This window comes from Glycine max, chromosome 8 (assembly GCF_000004515.6).
Source record: "Glycine max cultivar Williams 82 chromosome 8, Glycine_max_v4.0, whole genome shotgun sequence".
NCBI classification, from domain to species: Eukaryota; Viridiplantae; Streptophyta; class Magnoliopsida; order Fabales; family Fabaceae; genus Glycine; species Glycine max.
The window spans coordinates 41,321,386-41,342,150 of NC_038244.2; the positions used below are offsets into that span (position 1 = coordinate 41,321,386).

Below are 20,765 nucleotides of genomic sequence, written 5' to 3' on the forward strand. Positions count from 1 at the left end.
ATGAGGGATTAATAGGTTGAAATTAAGGATATTTGATCTTAATCCCCATATGCTGCTAGTTTGGCGGTTTCTTGAGATTCAACCTTTTAGGTCATAATTAAACAAATCACAAAAAAAATGGTTTTCTTTCTGATAAAAATCACAAAAATATTCATGACTTAGATTTTGTTTCTTGGTATAGTACTTTGTTCTCTTTTTAAGAGCTTGTCCTTTGCTTCTTCTTCTGTAATATATGAGCCAAACCAATAAACCAAACCAAGCAAAACACACACTTCTATAAACGTCACCACAAAAGACGGCTGAACCTTCGGAGGCAGATCCCTTCTCAGGAAGCATATAATGGCTTCTTCACATTGAGTGAACTTCACTCACACCTTTGTTTTTCAACTCTTCTCAAACACCACCTCACAGTACACTTCTTTTAGGGTTAATAATTACTTCAAACCCGTACATTAACCACCTTCAGCCTCTTAGCTTGTTTCTTTCTTTTCTTTTCACTGGTTTTGGTTATAAATCTTGAGGAGACACAACAAGGGTCTCTCTCTCTCTTTTTCTATTTCTTTCATTGAACATATATAAGATTAGGCTTTGCTTCTAGAAGAATTATTAAACAGTTTAAGACATGGAAGAGAGAAATGATAATGGTGAGAAACTAGATGAGGTTATGCTACCCGGTTTCAGGTTTCATCCAACTGATGAGGAGCTTGTTGGATTTTACCTTAAGAGAAAGATTCAGCAGAGGCCTCTCTCTATTGAGCTCATCAAGCAGCTTGATATCTACAAGTATGATCCTTGGGATCTTCCAAGTAAGAAACACACAAGCTTGCTTGATTTATGTATAAACTGTTAAGTTTAATAGCTATACAGTGACCGCAGGATAAAATAGTTTATCAGTTAAACAGAAATAACTATTTGTGTCTTTTAAGAAAATTATTGTAAAATTAATAAATTTATCATATATAGTGATTTGTAATTAGATAATAACGTAAAATGACTTTATACTCCTGCATAATTGTAAGTTTGTAACCTATTTTTCTTATAAACTATAGTACCTTTTTGGTACCAAGTATCTTAAGAAATTAGTCATTTTTTTCTATGCTTGTGATGTGTAGAAATGGCCACCACTGGGGAGAAAGAGTGGTATTTCTACTGCCCCAGAGACAGAAAGTACAGGAACAGTGCAAGGCCAAATAGGGTAACAGGAGCTGGGTTCTGGAAAGCTACAGGGACTGATCGCCCTATCTATTCCTCGGAGGGTTCTAAGTGCATTGGTTTGAAGAAATCTCTAGTGTTCTACAAAGGAAGAGCTGCCAAAGGGATCAAAACTGATTGGATGATGCATGAGTTTAGACTACCATCTCTCACTCACCCACCCTCATCCCTCAAGAAGTTCATGGACAAGACTATTCCTGCTAACGTGAGTAAAACTTCTCAAAATTACAATGTTTTCCTAACCCAAGTTCCCATTTTAAAAACAACCTTTCACTTCATAACTTTTATACTCAATTTAAACTTGTCTCTGATCTCTCTTTTCCTTTGTATTAAATCATCTATGGTATTTATTATTTTTTTTTTGTTGTTGTTATCTCTAACAATGTAATGTGAAAATATCTTTCTTTTTAAAAGAAAAAGAATAGTAATATGTGAAATTTTAATGTCTTCCAACACTTCATTAATATTTAAGAATTATTATTTTTCTTAATCTCTCCTTATGACAGCATATTATCTATTATACTTATATCTTTTTGTTTTTAATTTTCTCTTTAGTTGTTATCTAGAATTTAGTGTTCACAAATCATTATCCTTAATTAGAAAAAATATTTATCTCATATAACCTTTCTCTTCACAATTTTGATAAAATGTCAAATCAATTGATATGCGGAGGGAAGAAATTAGAGAGTAAAAAAAGAAATCTTCACAAATGATTTGTTAGACCTTAACTGTATTTAATACCTAATAAAATAAAATAATAAAGATATAAGTGTATATATAATATGTGTCATGATATTATAAGAATAAATAATTAAATAAATGATAGGTGTGAATAGAATGTATAGAAAAGAAAAGTGTTCACTCATATTCTGAAACCTAGAACTCTTTTCTATTAAGTTTATAAAAGTGTGATATGATACGAAATTAGGATTATTTTTTGAAAGTATTTATAGCTACAAGAATGTGATTACTTCATATCAATGTTTTTATACATATCATTATTTCAGATTGCAAGTATCTTTCTTTGACTTATTAATTAATATTATCTTGTTTTTTGACCTTTAATTTGCAGGAATCCTGGGCAATCTGCAGGATCTTCAAGAAAACCAATGCTACAGCTCAAAGAGCTCTCTCACATTCTTGGGTCTCACCATTACCTGAAACCACAACTACTAATTCTGATCATATGATAACTACTGATCATAGAGACATCAACCAATTTTGTCAAGCAAACATGCCATTCACAAAGAAAACTAGCTTAGCCAGCCAGTTTTGTACTTTCAATCACAATGACACACAACACTCATCAACTACTACTAGCACCACTCCTTGTCCTTTAGATGTTGTAGCCTCTTACAACAAACCACTTATGAATCCATTAATGCTTTACAAATCTTTAGATCGGTTACCCTTTTCAAATTATGGAGACCTTCTTACCAGTGGCTTGATATTCTCATCTCCTCTTGAAACTTCAACAACAACCAATGCTAAATCTTCAATGGATGCTTCTTCCTTGCTTTTGAGCACATCATCTTCTGTTCTTGGAGAATTTAGTAAGAACTCTGAGGGTATAATAACCACAAACTTTGGTGTGTTACAAGAGCATGGTAATGACTACCAAATACCATTACTACGTGACAACATGCAAGGGACATTTGGTAACCACGATGATAACAATGTGTTGGTAAAGATTCCTAATGTGAATGTGGTGCCTCGTGTTGGTGACCAACAATTGGAGACAGTGCGATCCATTGGGTTTCCATTCAATATTGGCGATGCATGGAAGCCAAATATGCTTTGGGATGCTTCATCTTTGTCCTTGTAATGCACCCTCTAGTTAATCTACAACCAAGAGTTATACTTGGTCCAATTTACATAAATTAGAAGCCATTGTTTTTGTAGCTTCTAACAAACAAGGACATTAGCTAGCTATAGTGTAGGACTTGGATTTCTGTTCAATTTTCATATGCATGTAGTTCTTTTTGTTAGGACTCTGAACCTTTTCAATTTGTAACTTGAGATAAGATGTGAACTCAAATGTTTGTAGAAAGAATTTTAGAAGTAATGTGGAAGTTTTAAAACAATACATAATTTTAAAAATGAATAAAATAATAGAATTGAAATATATAATAAATACTTAATTAAAAAATTATTAGAAATTTTGGTAAACCTTTCTGTTTGATTAAGAAAATGTTGCATTTTTAAATTGCGTTTTGTCTTCTTTTTTTTACAAGATTTTGCGTTTTGTCTTTTATTTATTTTTATTTATATATTTATATGTATTGCTTCACTACTAATCTCAATAAGTAAAATGAAACGTAATAGATTTTTAATACTATTATATGTATTTTTAATAATTTCTCTGTCTCTACCTTAATGAACTTTTTGTTAAAAGATAATGACAAATTTGCAAAATTTAAGTTGAAAAATACGTAGGTCAAACTTGTTCAATTAATCTAAAGATTAGGCTTGAAGGTAAGCCCTTGATAGGTCACACAAATGCATATCATTATCTATATGTGTCTAAATGAAAACACTACGTGCAAATATTAATAATTATTATTAAGAATTACTGACACTAACTATTTTAGGTAAGGTAAATAATTTAAAATGTGAGTTTAACAAATGCTTTTTTCTTTGACAGATACTTTATTGAAATTGGTGATAGAATAATACTAATATAAAATAAAAATATCAAACTAATATTTATTTAAAACAATGAATGATTCAATCAAAATGCATATCCAAAATTTAAAGAAGATGAGCAATATGAAAAAACATTTTAAATCAAACAATTTTTTTTAGACTATAATTAGTTTTTCTATTGAAAATAATTTTGTTTGAGTCGATCACATATGATCAGTAACACACGTACATACCCTATGATTCAAATCAAATATCTCTATTATGCTGAAATAATTTTATGTTAGTTGATCCATGTGTTTTGGAAATTAATAATCAATCGTTTATAAACAACAATATCAATTATTGAAATCAATAATTATTTTTTAACACAACAACTTACGGATTAACAAAATATCATAGAAACTTGAGCAAGAACGACAAAAATAACTAATAGCATTACCTTTAATTATATAATCTATTGTTAAAAGATAAACTATTAAAAGTGTTACCATTCGTATTATTGTGCAAAATTAGAAAATTGCAAACTATTAAAAATACAATATTTAATATATTTCAATTTTAATCAAGATTGATAGTTAATATATATTATTTATAATTATAAATTAATAAAAAAAATTAATATATTTTTACATATTAGAATTATATTTCTATATTTAAATAAACCCGTAAAATGCACGGATATTACATCAAATGATCATGTAATAATGATAAGTAAACAAAGAGATATTGCAGTTTTTTTTGTCAAATGTTAAGATTGGCTTAGTAAGGAGACAAGTAAAACATGATTATTCATAGTTTAGTTTGGGCATCCTCTTTCCATGCTAGTCCCCTGCAGGTTTCAGCTTTATGCCTCACTGTATTGTATTGCTAATTATACTATGATGGAAATGAAATATACCTTTTGATTTAAAAAAAAAAAATGGGAATACCCACTACTCATAACCGCCACTTGGGAGACTCCATGCATAGAGGAACTTTGTTTTGCGGATTTGATTATATTTTCAGGGAATGATATTCCTGTAAATGCTATTATTGAAAATGTTATCCCATTAAAGATGTTTGATAAATACTTCTAATTTTTTGGAATGTCTTTAAAGTTCAGGAATGAATTATATCTAGGAATGTTTTTTTATTACCTTCTAATAAACATGGGAATCTATATTTTATCTTCACATTTTGGAGAAAATCCAATAAGAGTTCGTGAGACAAACATCCCAAAGCCTATATTCTATATTAGAATTACTTAGGTAGTGTTAGGTAAAAAGACAAGTTAAAGATTAATTTTGCTTATAGTTTGTGGTTGTTGTTGGTTCAAGTTTCTAGAAAATTTTGTATAAGATAATTTTTTTTATTAATTAGTATACTATTTTCATTTTTGTGAATGCATCGGAATCTTAGACCTTTGTGTCAATCTTATAATTGTGAGGGAGTACTTTTGAGACAAGTGCAATAACAATAAATAATTCAAAATAAATGGTTGATATTATAATTAAATTTAATTTTTTGCATAAATTTTATTATATCACATAAAGTGCAATGCTTGATAATTGTCGAGTAAAATTGATTTTATCTCCAAACCTCGGTTTAACTATGATTGATAAAAAAAGTTGTTTTTGGAATTGAGTTCAAGAAATTACTCTAAAATTTACATCAAATTTATTTTCAGGTAAAATATCTAAACATAAATTACTTCACTAAATCAATTTCATTGAAAAACAGTTTTGCAAACGCCCCCATCCAAACACACCTAATCTATGACATGGTCACAAGTGGTCTCTAAATGTTGAAGGATCGCCGGGAAGAACAAACAATAAGAGAGAGAACCATTGGCACAACAACTCAGAAAATAGATTAGCTGGAAAAAGGAAGAAGCATGATCCTGATGATAATTTAGAATGTTCGTGGCCATTATTGGCAGAAACTTTGGACGAGGAAGACAGTGATGAGACCTCGTATTCAAGTTCAGATTCTGAAACATACTCATACTCTGACCACTCATGATCTCAATTATTGACATGCACCGGATATATTTGTATAATTATATAGAATAAATTTTGTGAATTATTAAATGTATAAAATGATAAATATTATTAATTTCATCATTACATAGGAGCATTTAGGCGTTTGATAGGAAATAAATTTTTTCATATCCAAGAATCATGATTACTAGAACAGTGGATTTCATAAAATCAAGATTCCTGAAAATGATTAAAATATGTTTAGTTAATAGAATTGTAATTCGAGTTTTTGATGTTGGGATGTGGTCAATGAGTTGAGTTACTCATGTAGTATCTTTGAGAGTCACAACTCAACTCTCATCAGTAGAAGCTTTTTCTGTTAGTTTCTTTAAAAACTTGCACATAAACTAATTTTAATTTTTAAAAAAGATTTATTTCCTTTTTTTTATTTTGTTTCTCCTGCAAGTGCTTATGGAAAAATTTATTAAAGAGGCCTAATATGACAAAATGCAAGTAATTGTCTCCTACTTCCTACATTCAATACCCTAGTCTTATGCTGTCATTCATAACCCCCGAAATCAATGTCACTTAGTTTTTCCTCTTGCTCTAAACATCAAATGCTCTCACAGCTTTAGCTCTTTCTTTACCTTCTCCAACCATCTTTTCAATTTCATTCTCTACTTCTGTTATGGTAGATTTTCTCTTAACAACAACCTTAGCATTTAAGTTTCTTGAACCTATTGAAAACAAAAGGATCATAACATTGTATTATAGTAGTCAAGAGGCACAAGTTTTAAAGTTTACACAAATACCTCTTCCTTTTTCTTGGAGCTCATTCTTCAAGAGTAAATGACTCGTGTATATCCATTTATGAAGCATCAATCGGTACTCAAGGATTCTCTTTTTCAGTAATCGTCTTATCATTTGATTTTATACCAGATAAACATATAAGTATCCCCTTTCTCCTCTCTAGCTTTTTGCCTCATCTCAAGTACTTGAAGTTCTTAACAAAGGTAAGACATTTTCGTGTTGCTTCTCTTAGTAAACTTAATCAAATACACTCCAATAGCACTACAAGTTGGTACCCATAATCCAAAAAAGAAAATCACCACACACACTGCCACCCATCGATCCTCACAGATTCACTGCTTTGACCAGCAACAGCAATATGATATACATGATTTATGATTTATCCATGGCCCATAATCTCATATTGCACGGCATTATTTTGAGTATCTTTTAAAAACAATCCCACTTTACCATTAGAGAAAAGTCATTCAAATAAATAAAAAATCAAGGGTGATATCATCTTTTTACACCCCAATTTTTTAAGCTACAAATCTCGTTAAAAGAAATATAGCCCTCATTCTCATCATATACACACAGAGATGCCTTACCTTAAAATCAATGGATTGACAGGTTTTCCTTCAAGAATAAATTCATTCCTTCCTTTCCAAATAGCCCAACAAATACTTCCCACCTGAGCAGATACTTGGTTGGCATTTTCTTGATATACCCTTTGAATCTCCACTAGTTTCTGCCAAAGCCAAAGTTGAAAGCTTTGAACTGTTTTGGCATCAATGCACCACTGGAAATCACTTCCAAACCAAAGGGGTCGTGTCCACGGACAAAACAGGAACGCGTGTTCGACGGTTTCAGGTTCTGTTCCACAAATGGGGCAGAGTGGACTATTTACAAGCTTCCTCCTGAAAAGATATTCAAAAGTTGGCAAAGCATTTTGGCAAATGCTCCACATTAGGACTTTAACATCTGCAGGAGCTACAATGCTGCAAATTTCTAACCATAGTCTCTGTGATACACTGTGATAACCACTATTCACTTCATGCTGCTTCATGCGTGGTGCCTCACAAATTTCCATGCCTTGTGATCCACGGCTTCTTTTGGCCAGTGACTGAAAATTTTCTTTCAAACTAGGCTTGGAAACTTCGCTGTATGATCTCTTTGGAGACCAAGGATTCGTGAACCGGACACCCTCCATGCTTGTTTTTTGCTTGTAAACATGAACCCCCATCAATTTGATGGTTCCTCTCTTGGCTCTGCATGAATGTGGAAAGGCACTTGGTCTCACATATGAAATCTCAACATGGTTCCACCCATCCTCCCCATACACACTTTGCAATTCGCCATTGTAGGATTTCAGCTGCACATCGGACAGGAATATATGATACGTGGTTAGTTTTGATTGTGCGGTGAAAAGGCAATGCAGCTTTTGAATGCCATTAATGAGCAAGTGGAATCTTGACATGGGAAAGCTTCCCTGCTTGTCCAAAACTCCAACAACAGCTAGAGCCATCCTTGGAAATTTGTTACGAAACCAGAAAGACAGCAATGGTCCTGTAGTACAATGGTCGAACCATTCCGGTATCCTTGTTCCTGGAAGGGAAAAATCTGTGCCACCACCCTCGTGTAATCTCTGTTAGCCACAATATATAGAAAAAGCATAATGAGTTTTAACAGTTAAGAACAAGTACTTAACAACTGTGTTTGTGAGAGTAATAAAAGAGTAAATTAAATTACACTGACCCCTGAGGTTTTGTGAAAATGCATAAAATGCCCTGTTTCTGCCCCTACATTAATCTACTTAATTGTTTGAAAAACATTATACTGACACCCTTTATACATTGCACTAACCTCCTTAATTATTTAAAAAACATTACATTGTATCCTCATGTAAAGGAAGTTGTTGTAAACGTTTAAAAAGCATGAGAGATTTGTGCAATTTCATGAAATCTAAGGGAGTGTTGTGTTGTGTAAGAGTAAGAAACCTTACCTGATTCAATAACATGCTTTGAGACTCATGAGACAATGATGTGCAGTTTATTGCTGAGAGATATTTTATCTTTGGAGGAACCCCTCTGATTTCTTGAAGCTCCTTGCAATTGTCCAAAACTAGATTCTTGAGAAAGCGACATTGGCTGATGCATTGGGGAAGGACTTTGAAAGCACTGCCAGTTAGCACTAAAAATTCCACATTGGGGAAGCTGGCAGGTGCCAAATCATTGTAGTTTAATCTAACATCTCTCAAAGACTCAGATGAACTCAATCTTACTTGTCCTTCACTTTTACCAAGGATCAAATTTGCATACCGTCCACATTTTATGGCTGTCAATTTCTCAAGTTTCGGTAACATCAGAATGCTTATTGGGATCTGATTAAGCATCTTGCACTTGTCCAGCACTAGATATTTAAGCCCTGTAAGTTTCCTAAAAGAAAATGGCAATTCTTCAATAGCAGTTCCACACAGATCAAGTTTTTTTACATGTTTCATTTCCTCTAATATATTTGGCAAACACTGGAGATTTGAGCATTTTTTGAAAGACAGATGTTCAAGTGATGTTAACTTGAAGCTACGGGGAAGAATCCTTAGATTGGTGCATCCAACAGCAGTGAACCATGTAATTTTGTCAAGAAGCCCGATTGAATCATGAACTTCTACTAAATTCTTGCAGTTATCAAGACACAGCTTCTTTAAATTTTGTGCTCCAGACATGTCAGGTGTTTGTTTTATGAATCTGCAACCTCTTAAAACCATTTCGCTCAAAGACTCGAACTTCTGGTTTGCCAAAATTGAAAACTTATTAGTTTTGGAAATTTCCAAATGCAGTTTATGAATATAAATATATAAGACAAACAAAAGATTTCATGAAAGATCAACTGTGCATACCATGAATTTGAGTTGTTTGCCCATTATATTGCAACTATTGGACAAGTCTAACATAACAAGTCTCCTTGAATCAAATTCAGGTGGCAAAGACGGTGAAGGATATCCCCACCATTTTAGTACTCTCAAACTATTTGGGAGATGCACAGGGCCTCTAGAAAAGTGAGCATTTTCAATAGATAGTAATTTTAGGTTTGTCATCTTCTTGAGCTCACTTCCATTCCATTGTACTTCTTTATTCTTTGGCGAGTGTAGCATGATTACTTCAATTGTATCAGTTCCCTTTTAAGCCAAAAGAATAATAACAAGAAGTTACACATTAGTTGTTGGGAATATCATGTACATATTTAGAGAAGATTCCAAGTCATAAAGCAGATTATCCAATTGTTAACAAATTTTATAAACACAAATTTAAGAAAGAAGTTAAGAACCATGCCCTCTAGAACATACTGGTCAAAACAGTTTCATCTAAGTGCAAAAAGAAAAAAATAATACAGCACATACCTTGTCATTTTCTAAAACATCAACAATATCCTCATAAAGCCATAATCTACTGCGTTTTCCAGGTTCTGATGGTGATTCCTGCTTAACAATTTCTCTACCCATGTTCTCTACCAAGTTATGCATTCTCACAAAACCGTATTTATCAATCTTTATGAGAGATTTATCGATCAACACTCGAATAACATACTCGGGAGAGAAACCACGACCTTGGAACAATAAACTTGTGACATCTTTCAAATCGGAGCCTCTAAAGAAACAAGCGATGTCAAGGAAAACTTCCTTCTCATTTCTTTTCAAACCATCATAGCCAACTTTTAGTTTTTCCTGAATATCTTCATCTGGATTTCTTTCAATGGTATCCAATGCTGCTTGCCATTCAGGCATTGTTTTACCATTTAAGTTAGAACCTATTATTTCCAAAGCCAATGGAAGGCCATTGGAATAAAGTACTGCACGCTTAGAGATATCCATGTAACTTGGACTAACCTCATTGCTTTTAAAAGCATGCCAACTAAACAACTCAAGAGCTTCTTTATCATCCAATCCTTTTGCTTCGTACCTTCTTTCAACACCATGTACACGTAACAAATGCTTATCCGTTGTCGTGACAATGATTCTGCTGCCATGACCAAACCAGGAAGGATCACCAGCAAGTGCCTTTAATTGCTCTAATCTATCAACATCATCAAGAATCAAAAGAACTTTCTTTCGTTGAAGCTTGCTTTTCAATACTGCCTTCCCCCTATTAGTACTCCCCAACTTGATACTCTTCTCCCCAACCATTTCAGAAAGTATTGTTTCCTGAAGCTCTACTAAGCCATGCTTTGATTTTTCTCTGATATCACCAAGGAAACACTGACCTTCAAATTGATCAGCAATCAAATTGTACACTGCACAAGCAATAGCGGTCTTCCCTATTCCCCCAATTCCATAAATCCCCACCATGCTTACTCCTTGATTGGATCCAACATCCAAAAGTGAGTTCACCTCTTGCACTCTAGACTCCAATCCAATTGGATAATTAGCCACATGTAAAGGGCTACGATTTATCTTTCTGGACACCTCTTCAACAATTTTCTGAATAACTTCATGTTCATACCTACCCAAATACAAAATACATATAAAGTTAAATCAAATGCATCAAATCCATGCCCAGTTTCATTCACAAATTCAAATCTCATTATATCTTTGTCATGATCCTTAGATTTGTAAAGGTCTATTTTCCTAATTTTTAGTTTCTCAATTCATACTGGAATATATCAGCTAAAGAAAAGAAAGAAAAAAACAAAACAGAATCAACATATATAAAGAATCAAATACAGCTAAGTACCCATGTTTGAGTTTGAAATGTGAACCAGACAAATTAGCTGCTTCTTGAAGAGCAAGCTTCCACTTTTGCAGCTTCTCCTTATCATTCTTAAATCTTTCTCCAAGCTTGTCCAATGCTTTCCCATAAGAACCTTTCTGATGTCGCACATAAGACGGAGTCACCCCGTAAAAAACCGGCCAAACCAAGCGACCCTTCTTCATTATGCACTCAAGGATCATGACAAGCTCTTCAAGACAGTAAGTTGAGGAAGCATAGTTTTCAGAGAAAACAACAATGGCAATTCTTGACTGCTGAATTGCCTTGAAAAGAGCATGTCTAATCTCTTCCCCTCTTCTGAGCCCCTCATCATCCATGAAGGTGTGGATTCCCTGGTCACAAAGAGACTTGTAAAGGCTTCCAGTGAAACCACTTCGAGTATCATCGCCTCTGAAACTGAGGAACACATCATAAGTCCACTCACATGTGGAAGAAGAGGAACATGATTGCTGTGTCATGATAGATGATAACTACTGAAACAACAAACCTTGATTGAACGAGTTATTGTGAAGATTATGTAAGTGTTTTGTTTGGTGCTGTAATGAGTCAAACAATAAGTGAAGATCACAAATTGATGGTAGCGTACGATATGACTCTTGTTATGTAATATCCACGAAGTTTCCTTGAACTTCAAGTGTGAACATCTATTTGACTTGTGGCATTCAGCAGCTAATATATGAATAATTTAATTAAGATAACATAAATTATTTTAGACACCTGTTCTTGAAGAATGAAGATTAAGACAGAAAAATTATTAACAATTAAGAGAACATAAATTATTTCACTTGAAAATCAATTTATTCAAGATTAATTTTGCAAACATTGATTCAAACATATTACCACTAGTTACTTTTTATTACTTCTAATCAAATTGAGGTTTTAAGACAAAATCAATTTTATATTAATATCTAACATTTATATTTTTATAAAATTAATTTTGACTAGAGTCAAAATCAATTCTCATAATTTCTATCATAAAACTAAACATACTCTTAGTAATTAGATCCTTTTCTAAAGAATGACAGTTTTAGTCCCTTTTCATGCAAGAATTGATTCCTAAATGAATGTATAGGACTCAAATGTTAATTATTGGAACCAAATTATTAGTTTAACTCATATAATGTTATAATTTAAATGTTGCTAGTTAAATTAATTTGTGGGTCCTCGTATTTTTATCAAATTTTTAATTAGGTCCACAATTTTTTTTTCTTTTAATTGGGTCCCTGAGTTTTTTTAGTAAATGACAATTTTGGTCTCTAAATGTATAAAGTGGTAACAATTTAGTCCTTGTAAAAACAAAAAATTTAATTTAATATTTGAATGTGTAAAATGTATAACAATTGCATCCAATCATTAGTTTCATAGGGCCATTTTTGTTGAATTCACATATCTGATTTTAATTATGACAAATCAATAATAATGCAAATTGTAGGGAATATGAAAATTGTGTGATGACTAACATTTCTTCTAAGTATTTCCGTGTTAAACGTCTATGAAAAATATTTATGAGCAAGCATTCTGATATGCACAGAACCAGCTCGGAAATGTTGTTAGAGTAAAAGTCTTAGAAGACTACATGAGGCCTATCTGCATGGTGAAGAGTAGAGCTTCCTTCTAAGATTGACCTTTGAAAAATGCAAGACACCAATGCTCATTTGAATTCTTGACAAGCATACCAAGTTGTGCAAATAATATAAAACAAGAAGTTTGAGTATCATATCCATAATAACTCGCGTAATACTCGACAAAATAGCAATGTTCACTAACTATGGCTTTTGGAAACAACAATTATAATGATTGGATTGAAGAAATGTAAATAACAAGAGTATAAATAAACAAAAAAACTATTTTTGACATTTTTACGAACACATGGAGTGCAATAAAAAGAAGTAAAATAATAGAGGATAAAAGACTTGGGATTGATTTCACTAAACCACCTCCTTATGCAAATAAAGGTCATCAATCTAGTTTAAAGTCCAATTATTATCATTAACTCACAAAAATACTCAAACATCAATCCCCCGGATGGAAAGAATCTATGTTCCTTAACTAAACTATCAATCATTTGACTAGTTTAACCAAATGACTTGCTTTAAGAGCAAGAGTTAAAAGATGACTAACAAGCTTTGCTCCATCCCTAGACATAAAATCTATTACGTGTTCCTCTCCATTTCTAAGTTCAAAAGCATTTTCCAATGACAATTCAACCCCAAAATAAGTAAACCTAACTACATGACTACAAAAAGAAAAGAAGAAAATAGATGAAAAAGATGATGAGAAATGGTAAGGAAGCCATGGAGGGCAAGGGAGAACTTCCCAGCTGCAACCTAAAACCCTAGATAGTTCCCCAGCCAAATTTTCCTTCTATTCATATTATTGGTGCTTAAATATAGTCAAACACGTTGCACTGTCGTTTTTGTGTAATTGAGTTGTGCACTTGGCATGCACTTGCTTGCTGAGCAGGCATACAAAAGTTGCACTGGTTCAAGTGGCTGCAAGCTGAGCCTGAGGTGCGCGTTAAGCCTAAGGTGTGCACTGAGCCTAACAAGTTTGACCTCTTCAGCCGTGAAAATTTCCTTTGAAAATGCTTGAATTAGATCCCAACACCAATTGTCTTTTTTCTTCATTTATTTCTACAACAAAATAAATTAAAATTAGATGAAAAATCAAACATTTAAATTATTTTAAAGCTATTCTAATTTATTCTAAACTTAATTATGAATAAGACCAAACAAGCTTAAATGTATGGAAATATTAACATAATTTCCCACAAAATGGTCATTAAAATAATGTTCCTAAGACAATTATCAACCAACAATGCCTAACACTGAAAATAAAAGTATAGGCTAAAAGAGCTTCCAACATCAGAATGATTAAGTAAATGACTATAAGAAGTGAACTTCAAAAAGTAGATCGGAAGGATCCATCTATGCACCTCAAGGAAACATCTTGTCTTCCATATGCACTGAAGGAAGTTAACTCTGTTGGAATTTTCTATTCCAATCATTAATGTGGGCTAACATTATAAGATAATCATATTAGTTATTTATCCTTAGTGAATTTTATTTTATGTGATCAAATTAAGTAAGCCCATTAGACAACTAAATCAGAGGATATAGACTTAAATGAACAGATGTCAGTGTTGGCCCATTAAAGAATAATGGGAACCCTATTAGGTTAATTACGCTATAAGAAGACTATGGTCCCCAATATACCGAGCTGTCATATATAGTTTTTCTTCTCCCCATCTGAATAGTTACGAAGGTCATATTAAGGAATAAAGAGGTTCTGGTGGAGGAAGAACCATGAAGCCACCGGTTACGTTGTTAGCCGGTTATCCGTTCCGTAACAGATCCTAAGAAGAATACATAGATCAAAAATTACCTACGAATTCAGATTCCACTGCGTTTGTTTGATCAATCATTATGGATTCAGGTATTCCTAAAACTCTTCTTGATAATCTAACGTAAGGTGTTCCTGGTGGTTATATTGGTATTTTATAAGGATCCCCTAAAATTTCAACAAACTCAACAAAGGACAAAGGTTGAAAACATCTCATACTCCATTTATGCAGCCACACATCTTGAGGGTTCATCAAAAGATGAATGTTTAAAGCATTATAAGAAGCAACAAGTTGAATGTTAAGACATGTCCTTAAGATTTTATGTGCAACATAAGAATGAAGACTGAAGAGACCTTGTGCAGTCTGAATCGAGGACAGATCACTAACACACCAATCATTGTATCGGCACTTGAAAATCAATGAAGCATACTTCTTCAAATGCTTTGTGTTATGAAAATATGTTAAGTATGATGAAGTTATATATTTTCTTTAAGAAGCCATATCATTTTATCTTCATGAGAAGGATCACTCAAGGAGCATTTGCTATAGGCTTAGATCATGATACATGAAAGAAGTTAATAACAAAAGATTATAAAAGCTTTTTGTTTCATATGTTCGAAGGAAACATTACCTTTAGAAATGAGTACAATAAAGATAACTATGTTGAGAACCTTATGATTGAATTAGCCATTTTAGACAACACAAAGGCAACCTTTGATTCTGAAATTTGTTTAGACAAAGTATAACATGGTATCTTATTATATATCATTAAATATATTTAAAATCATGTATGTTATTAAATGTTTCATTAAATGATATTAAAAATTTTCTATTTAATTAAATTTTATTAAAAATATATTAATTACAGTATTTATTAAATATAATATATAATTAATATAAAATTAATATTTGATGGTATAATATAATTAATGTCCAACAAAAATAAATATTACTTTATCAAATATGATTAAAAAATTAAATTAATTATATATTATACTTACCAGGAACACACAATATATTTAAGCTAATATTAAATTGAACTTTTTTAACAAAAGATATAAGACGAAACTAAATAAAATTAAAAACATATTAGATTAAAAGTGTATTTATTCATTCTAATATTTACAATAAATTTTCTTATAAGAGTATATGATAATATTTTTTAAGAAATTAAAATTTTTTACTGTAACATTTCTCAAACAATTAAACAAAGTTAATGTAAAAGTAGAAAAAAAAAATTATACCGGGAGAAATTTGAAGAAACCTCAATATCATCTGTAATGTAATTTATTCCAACAATCCTATTCTCATTCAAATTTTCTTCTGATACAACAGAGTTGGTTGCACAGGTAAAAAATTTTAAATTGTCTGCATAATCTAAAAATTGACCTGTGCAATGAATGTTTATTATTTTTATGATTTATTTTATGTTAATAATGATAATCTATTGTTTATATAAATATAATTTATTTTTATGTTAATATTGATAATACATAACATAGTAAAAATTTTAATTTTATAATAATTATTTTAATTTATAATAAATAATTGAAATAATAATAATTTTCATTATTTATAAGAACAAATTTTTTTTTGACTCTATAAATATAACAAAGTTCATTTTTCGTCATTGTAAAAAATTTATCTTATGTGTTATTTTTTTATTCGAAATTAAGTTTAGACACATCGACATCCTTTTTTATTTTAATTTTAAAATAATTTGGCAAATTATATATAATAAAAAAAAATACAAACAACCACCACGCACCACCTTCTCTTCCCTAAACACCACCCCCACCACCATAATCAAATCTCACAACAACACCCAATCCAATTTCAGATCAAGGAAAAAAATCAACCAGAAATCCACAACAAATCCAAATCCAAAATTTTCTAACCCCGCACATTGCCATCCCCGACCTTGATATAGGGACGAAAAATAATATATTATAATTGTATAAGAACGAAAAGTAAATAATTTTTTTTACAGAAATGAAAAATGAATTTGGTATATTTATAAAGATGAAAAAAACATATTTATAATGATGAAAATAATTATGAATTATTAAAATAAAGATAAATTATTTTTGTCATTCGGTCAAATAATCACACGGTTAAAGATGATATAATATAATAACTAATATTATTATAATATATTGTTTCAAAATGTACTATATAAACCTAAAACAACATATTTTTATATTAATATATAGTATACCAAATGCATTTTTATAATAATTATACTGATATTATGTATTACAATATAATTTGCATTCAATTTTTTTGTTGGAATCCAAAAAGTAGTATATATAATAATTAGTATTAATATCTACTTATTGTAATAAATCATTTTGACCTTATATTTATATTAAAACTCCAGCAACATCTGTATGTCTTGACTTGACTCTGGAACATTCTTCTATTAGACTCATCCTTCTATTTCTTTTTTTTTTTAAGATAATTATTCAAAACTAAAAACATAAATGATAAACAAAAAAGTAGCAGCATCTTACTGATACTTGAGGGATGAACACAGATTTTGGTATAATACACGGGCTAGACTCAGCAGCACCGTATTGTAGATAAGCAATTAGGTTGTGTCCGTACAGGCCTTAAATTAAATTATTAACGGTTCGGAATAAATAAAACAGAAAACAAAAGGATAAAATGTGAGATAAGAAAATGGGCGGGAACACTGTACTTGTGACTAACCAGATTTTATTAGATTAATTAATAATAATAATAATAATAATAATAATAATAATGGATAATGTTATTCATCAGAAAAACAAAAAGTCAAGATGAATTCAAATTCTTCCGACTAATATTTAAAAAACAAACGAGTGAATGAACCACCCTGCGGTACCTCCGGCTTATGGTTTCAATAGGGTAAGACTTTTGATATATTTACCTCCTCTAATTAATTAGTATCCCTCCCTTTCTCATTTTTATTTTATTAATAAAATATCCTTTATAAAAATAATATAAACCTTATTTTTATCCCCCTTCATCTTGTTTAAATCCTATTACCTCATCTTTATTATGATTCTTTAAACTCTATTACTCCCCCATTTTTATAATTCTTTAATCTTGTTTTTTCATCTCATCTTCATTACTCTTTAAGTTCTTTGCATTTATTTTCTCCTTTCTCTCTCTTTGCATCTATTTAAGTTCTTTGCATCTATTTTCTCCTTTCTCTCTCTTTTTCTCTATCAAAAATACCACCACAAAGGGTTGCTTGATTCCCCTTCCTTTTTTTATGTTATGGGCTCTCCTTCCTGCTCCGTGGGTTTTGAGATCGCATCATAGAAATCAATTTAGGCCAAATGCTAGGAATAAAATTCATGATAGAATTAACAACTTAGTCCCAGAAGACCAGACGAAAAAAACAAATAAAAAAAAAATCAATGTCGTGTGACGGTGGTTTGGAGAGGAATAGTCATGCATATTGGAATGAATAATATGATACGCAAATTCATCCTTTCTTTTACCAGATGCAGCCCTCTAATTTGGGTAGTTTGGGCTCACCACTATTGAAATTAATTTGTTGAGTTTAAGTTTAGAGAGTGCGATGGTAGAGAAAGAGAGAGGTGGAGGAAAAGAGGAGTAATGGAAACGAGATAAAGAAATTTAATAATAAAAAAATGCAAGGAGGTATATTTTATTGAGGTATGTCGTTTGTCATAGGTTAAACCAGTGAAATCTGTTTCTGAATCATGGTCGGCGTCTGTAAATATCCACACTTAAGCCTTCAAGCTGACTGGTTTAACCAACAAAATCATTCACGGTGTATGCTATTTGAAAAAAAAAAAAAAAAACGTGCAGATGTAGTGCGTGTTCTGAATATAATGTGTTTGTAAAATTAAGCATGAATTTGTAATCATGTGGTTTTTGTTTGAATAATAAAATAAAAACATTAGAAAATTGATTTTAATCGTTAGATTTGTGTTTGAATAATAATTATAAAAAAAAAAAAGATGGCCATCCAAACATATATATGAAACAAAAACCATTGACATAAATGAAATAAATAAGATGACTAAATGTAATTTTGATGCAAAAGCTACTTCTATTAGCTTCAATGAGACTCAAATTTAAACCTTAGACATCATGATTCCTACACAATGTCAAACATCAAGGTCAATGGAAAAATCATATTTAACTCATCCTAGAATGGAGTTGATGCATCCCGCATATGAATTTATACACACCCACATTCTGTTAGAGTAAAATGCAAATAAAACTCTTGTAATATTATGCAATGTCATTTCATTCATTCCCACATTCAAATTACTCTTTCTGTAGTGCGAGTGTGCAACAAAATCTTCTTACCCATATAAGTTCAAACTAGCCATGCATCTGTAAAAGATATTAGTTCTTGCTTTCCAAAAAACCATCAGTATTAGAGAACATGTTATTTCAAGCTACAAAAACCAATGGATATTCAGTAAAATTACAGTGACAAAGCAGAATTCTAGCTGCAACAGGTTTTGGAGCAAAGCACTAATATGCAGAGAGAAAATTAATAATCCAGCAAGAGAAAATGGTGACATACAAAACTGTATCGTAATGGAGTTGTCAACAAAGTTAACAGTTGCACTAGAATGAGTTTTAAAAAGCCAAATAAGCACAAAATTAACACAGAAACAGCTCTAACAAATTTCATGCATTACTATAATCATTAATCACCCAAACCTAAAATCCCTCCAAAAAGATCTTTATCACTTTTCTCAAAACTCAGCCCTTCAAAGCTTGCTTTTCCTTTGTCTTTTGGATCTTCAATACCTTTTTCACAATCTTTTGCTCTTCAACCAAGAAAGCTCGAATGATTCTACAGAACCAGAGACAAAAGTAAGCAAGGTACTCCATCAATTTGCACAAAGAAAATTAAACATACTGTAGATTAAGAAGATTGAGAAAAACAAACCTCTCTCTAACAGCACTGCCAGACAACACACCACCATATGCACGGTTCACAGTCCTTCGGTTTTTGGGTAACCTTGATCTCTTATATTCTGTTGGCCTTAAATGTGGAATCTGCAATTGCCAAGCATTAATAACCATTATGTTATACCGTGTATCATTCATACATAATCCTTTACCAATCATAGAAAGAAAAATCTAGTTGTAGGAACCTTGAACATCATAATCTTAACTTTTAAGACAAATGTTAAGTTTGAACGTTAATTTAGTGGAAAACCAAGTCAATAAAAAACAGTCCACGGCCACAATTTCAACGTTAAGGCTTTTGGGAACTCCACGACCCCAATTGCAGTTCCATTGACCACATTTGTTACAATTTTTTGCAATATTACAACCACACAATTTAAAAACCACGACTAACACCATTCACTATTAAGGCGCTAACTTTTTGGCAACTTTTACCTTAAGACTTGAAAATAACCCTTGAGTCTTATGTGTGCATTTTACCTTTAACTACCAGATACCACCAAAACATCTATTAAATTACATGACACATCATAAATTCTCTCTAACTCAGCAAATCATCCTGATCTAACCAATCAAAAAGTTCATCCACACACTAAACAATTTCAAAATTCCAATTACATTAAAAAAAAAAAAAAGCACAAGCAAGAACCAATCTTTCCAAAATACATTTACTTTTTACAGACTTTTCCAAATTCACTCAAATATTATGCACATCACATACAAAAGCAGCATTATAAAGATCTTTTTTCAAAATTGCATACATACCCCTTGAATCCTCTTTCCAGTGACAGGGCACTTGGGTCCGCTGGCCCTCTTCTTCGTGGTCTGATAAACAAGCTTGCCACCTGCATTCAACAATCAGCAACCGCACATTAAAATATATTTTTGGAGCCCTCGCGGCGGCGCAAAACGACAACGCGCCGTGAGTGAGAATAAACGACGATGTGAGGCGAGCGAAGAGAGTTTATTTACCGGGAGTCTTGACGACTCTGTGCTGGTTGGATTTGGTGGCATAGCTGTGGCGCTTGCGGTAGGTGAGACGCTGCACCATCTTCTCCGATCAGCTTCTTCCAAACCCTAGGGTTTCTCTCTTCCACGGCAAAC

General features: G+C 31.8%; 3 protein-coding genes across 3 annotated transcripts; 1 reads left to right on the forward strand and 2 right to left on the reverse strand.

The window, feature by feature from the left end:
* Positions 1-384: 384 nt before the first annotated feature.
* Positions 385-3,273, forward strand: LOC100810284 (protein FEZ). The gene is made up of 3 exons (XM_003530653.5): positions 385-806; positions 1,113-1,417; positions 2,285-3,273. Exons 1-3 carry the CDS (start codon positions 623-625, stop codon positions 3,035-3,037), a joined length of 1,242 nt encoding a protein of 413 aa, XP_003530701.1. The 5' UTR covers positions 385-622; the 3' UTR covers positions 3,038-3,273.
* Positions 3,274-6,820: 3,547 nt separating this feature from the next.
* LOC100810811 (TMV resistance protein N) lies at positions 6,821-11,948 on the reverse strand. Its single transcript, XM_006585964.4, has 5 exons — positions 11,333-11,948; positions 10,003-11,101; positions 9,502-9,780; positions 8,608-9,390; positions 6,821-8,250 (listed from the first exon to the last, which is right to left on the reverse strand). The coding sequence occupies exons 1-5, from the start codon at positions 11,824-11,826 to the stop codon at positions 7,210-7,212; spliced, it is 3,696 nt and encodes a 1,231-aa protein (XP_006586027.1). The 5' UTR covers positions 11,827-11,948; the 3' UTR covers positions 6,821-7,209.
* A 7,255-nt stretch (positions 11,949-19,203) lies between these two features.
* On the reverse strand, positions 19,204-20,765 carry LOC100499882 (uncharacterized). Its single transcript, NM_001250433.2, is given in 4 exon segments — positions 19,204-19,542; positions 19,639-19,748; positions 20,427-20,506; positions 20,634-20,765. Coding segments are annotated over 4 exon segments (363 nt in total). The 5' UTR covers positions 20,713-20,765; the 3' UTR covers positions 19,204-19,448.

Excerpts from the sequence above, each read along its gene's own strand:
- LOC100810284 (XM_003530653.5), top strand. The coding sequence starts at position 623 with ATGGAAGAGAGAAATGATAATGGTGAGAAACTAGATGAGGTTATGCTA. Across the intron at positions 807-1,112 it reads TGATCCTTGGGATCTTCCAA|AAATGGCCACCACTGGGGAG; the intron begins GTAAGAAACACA and ends TGTGATGTGTAG. Across the intron at positions 1,418-2,284 it reads ACAAGACTATTCCTGCTAAC|GAATCCTGGGCAATCTGCAG; the intron begins GTGAGTAAAACT and ends TTTAATTTGCAG.
- LOC100810811 (XM_006585964.4), bottom strand. The coding sequence starts at position 11,826 with ATGACACAGCAATCATGTTCCTCTTCTTCCACATGTGAGTGGACTTAT. Across the intron at positions 11,102-11,332 it reads CATTTCAAACTCAAACATGG|GTATGAACATGAAGTTATTC; the intron begins GTACTTAGCTGT and ends GTATTTGGGTAG. Across the intron at positions 9,391-9,501 it reads GCAAACAACTCAAATTCATG|AAGTTCGAGTCTTTGAGCGA; the intron begins GTATGCACAGTT and ends TTGGCAAACCAG.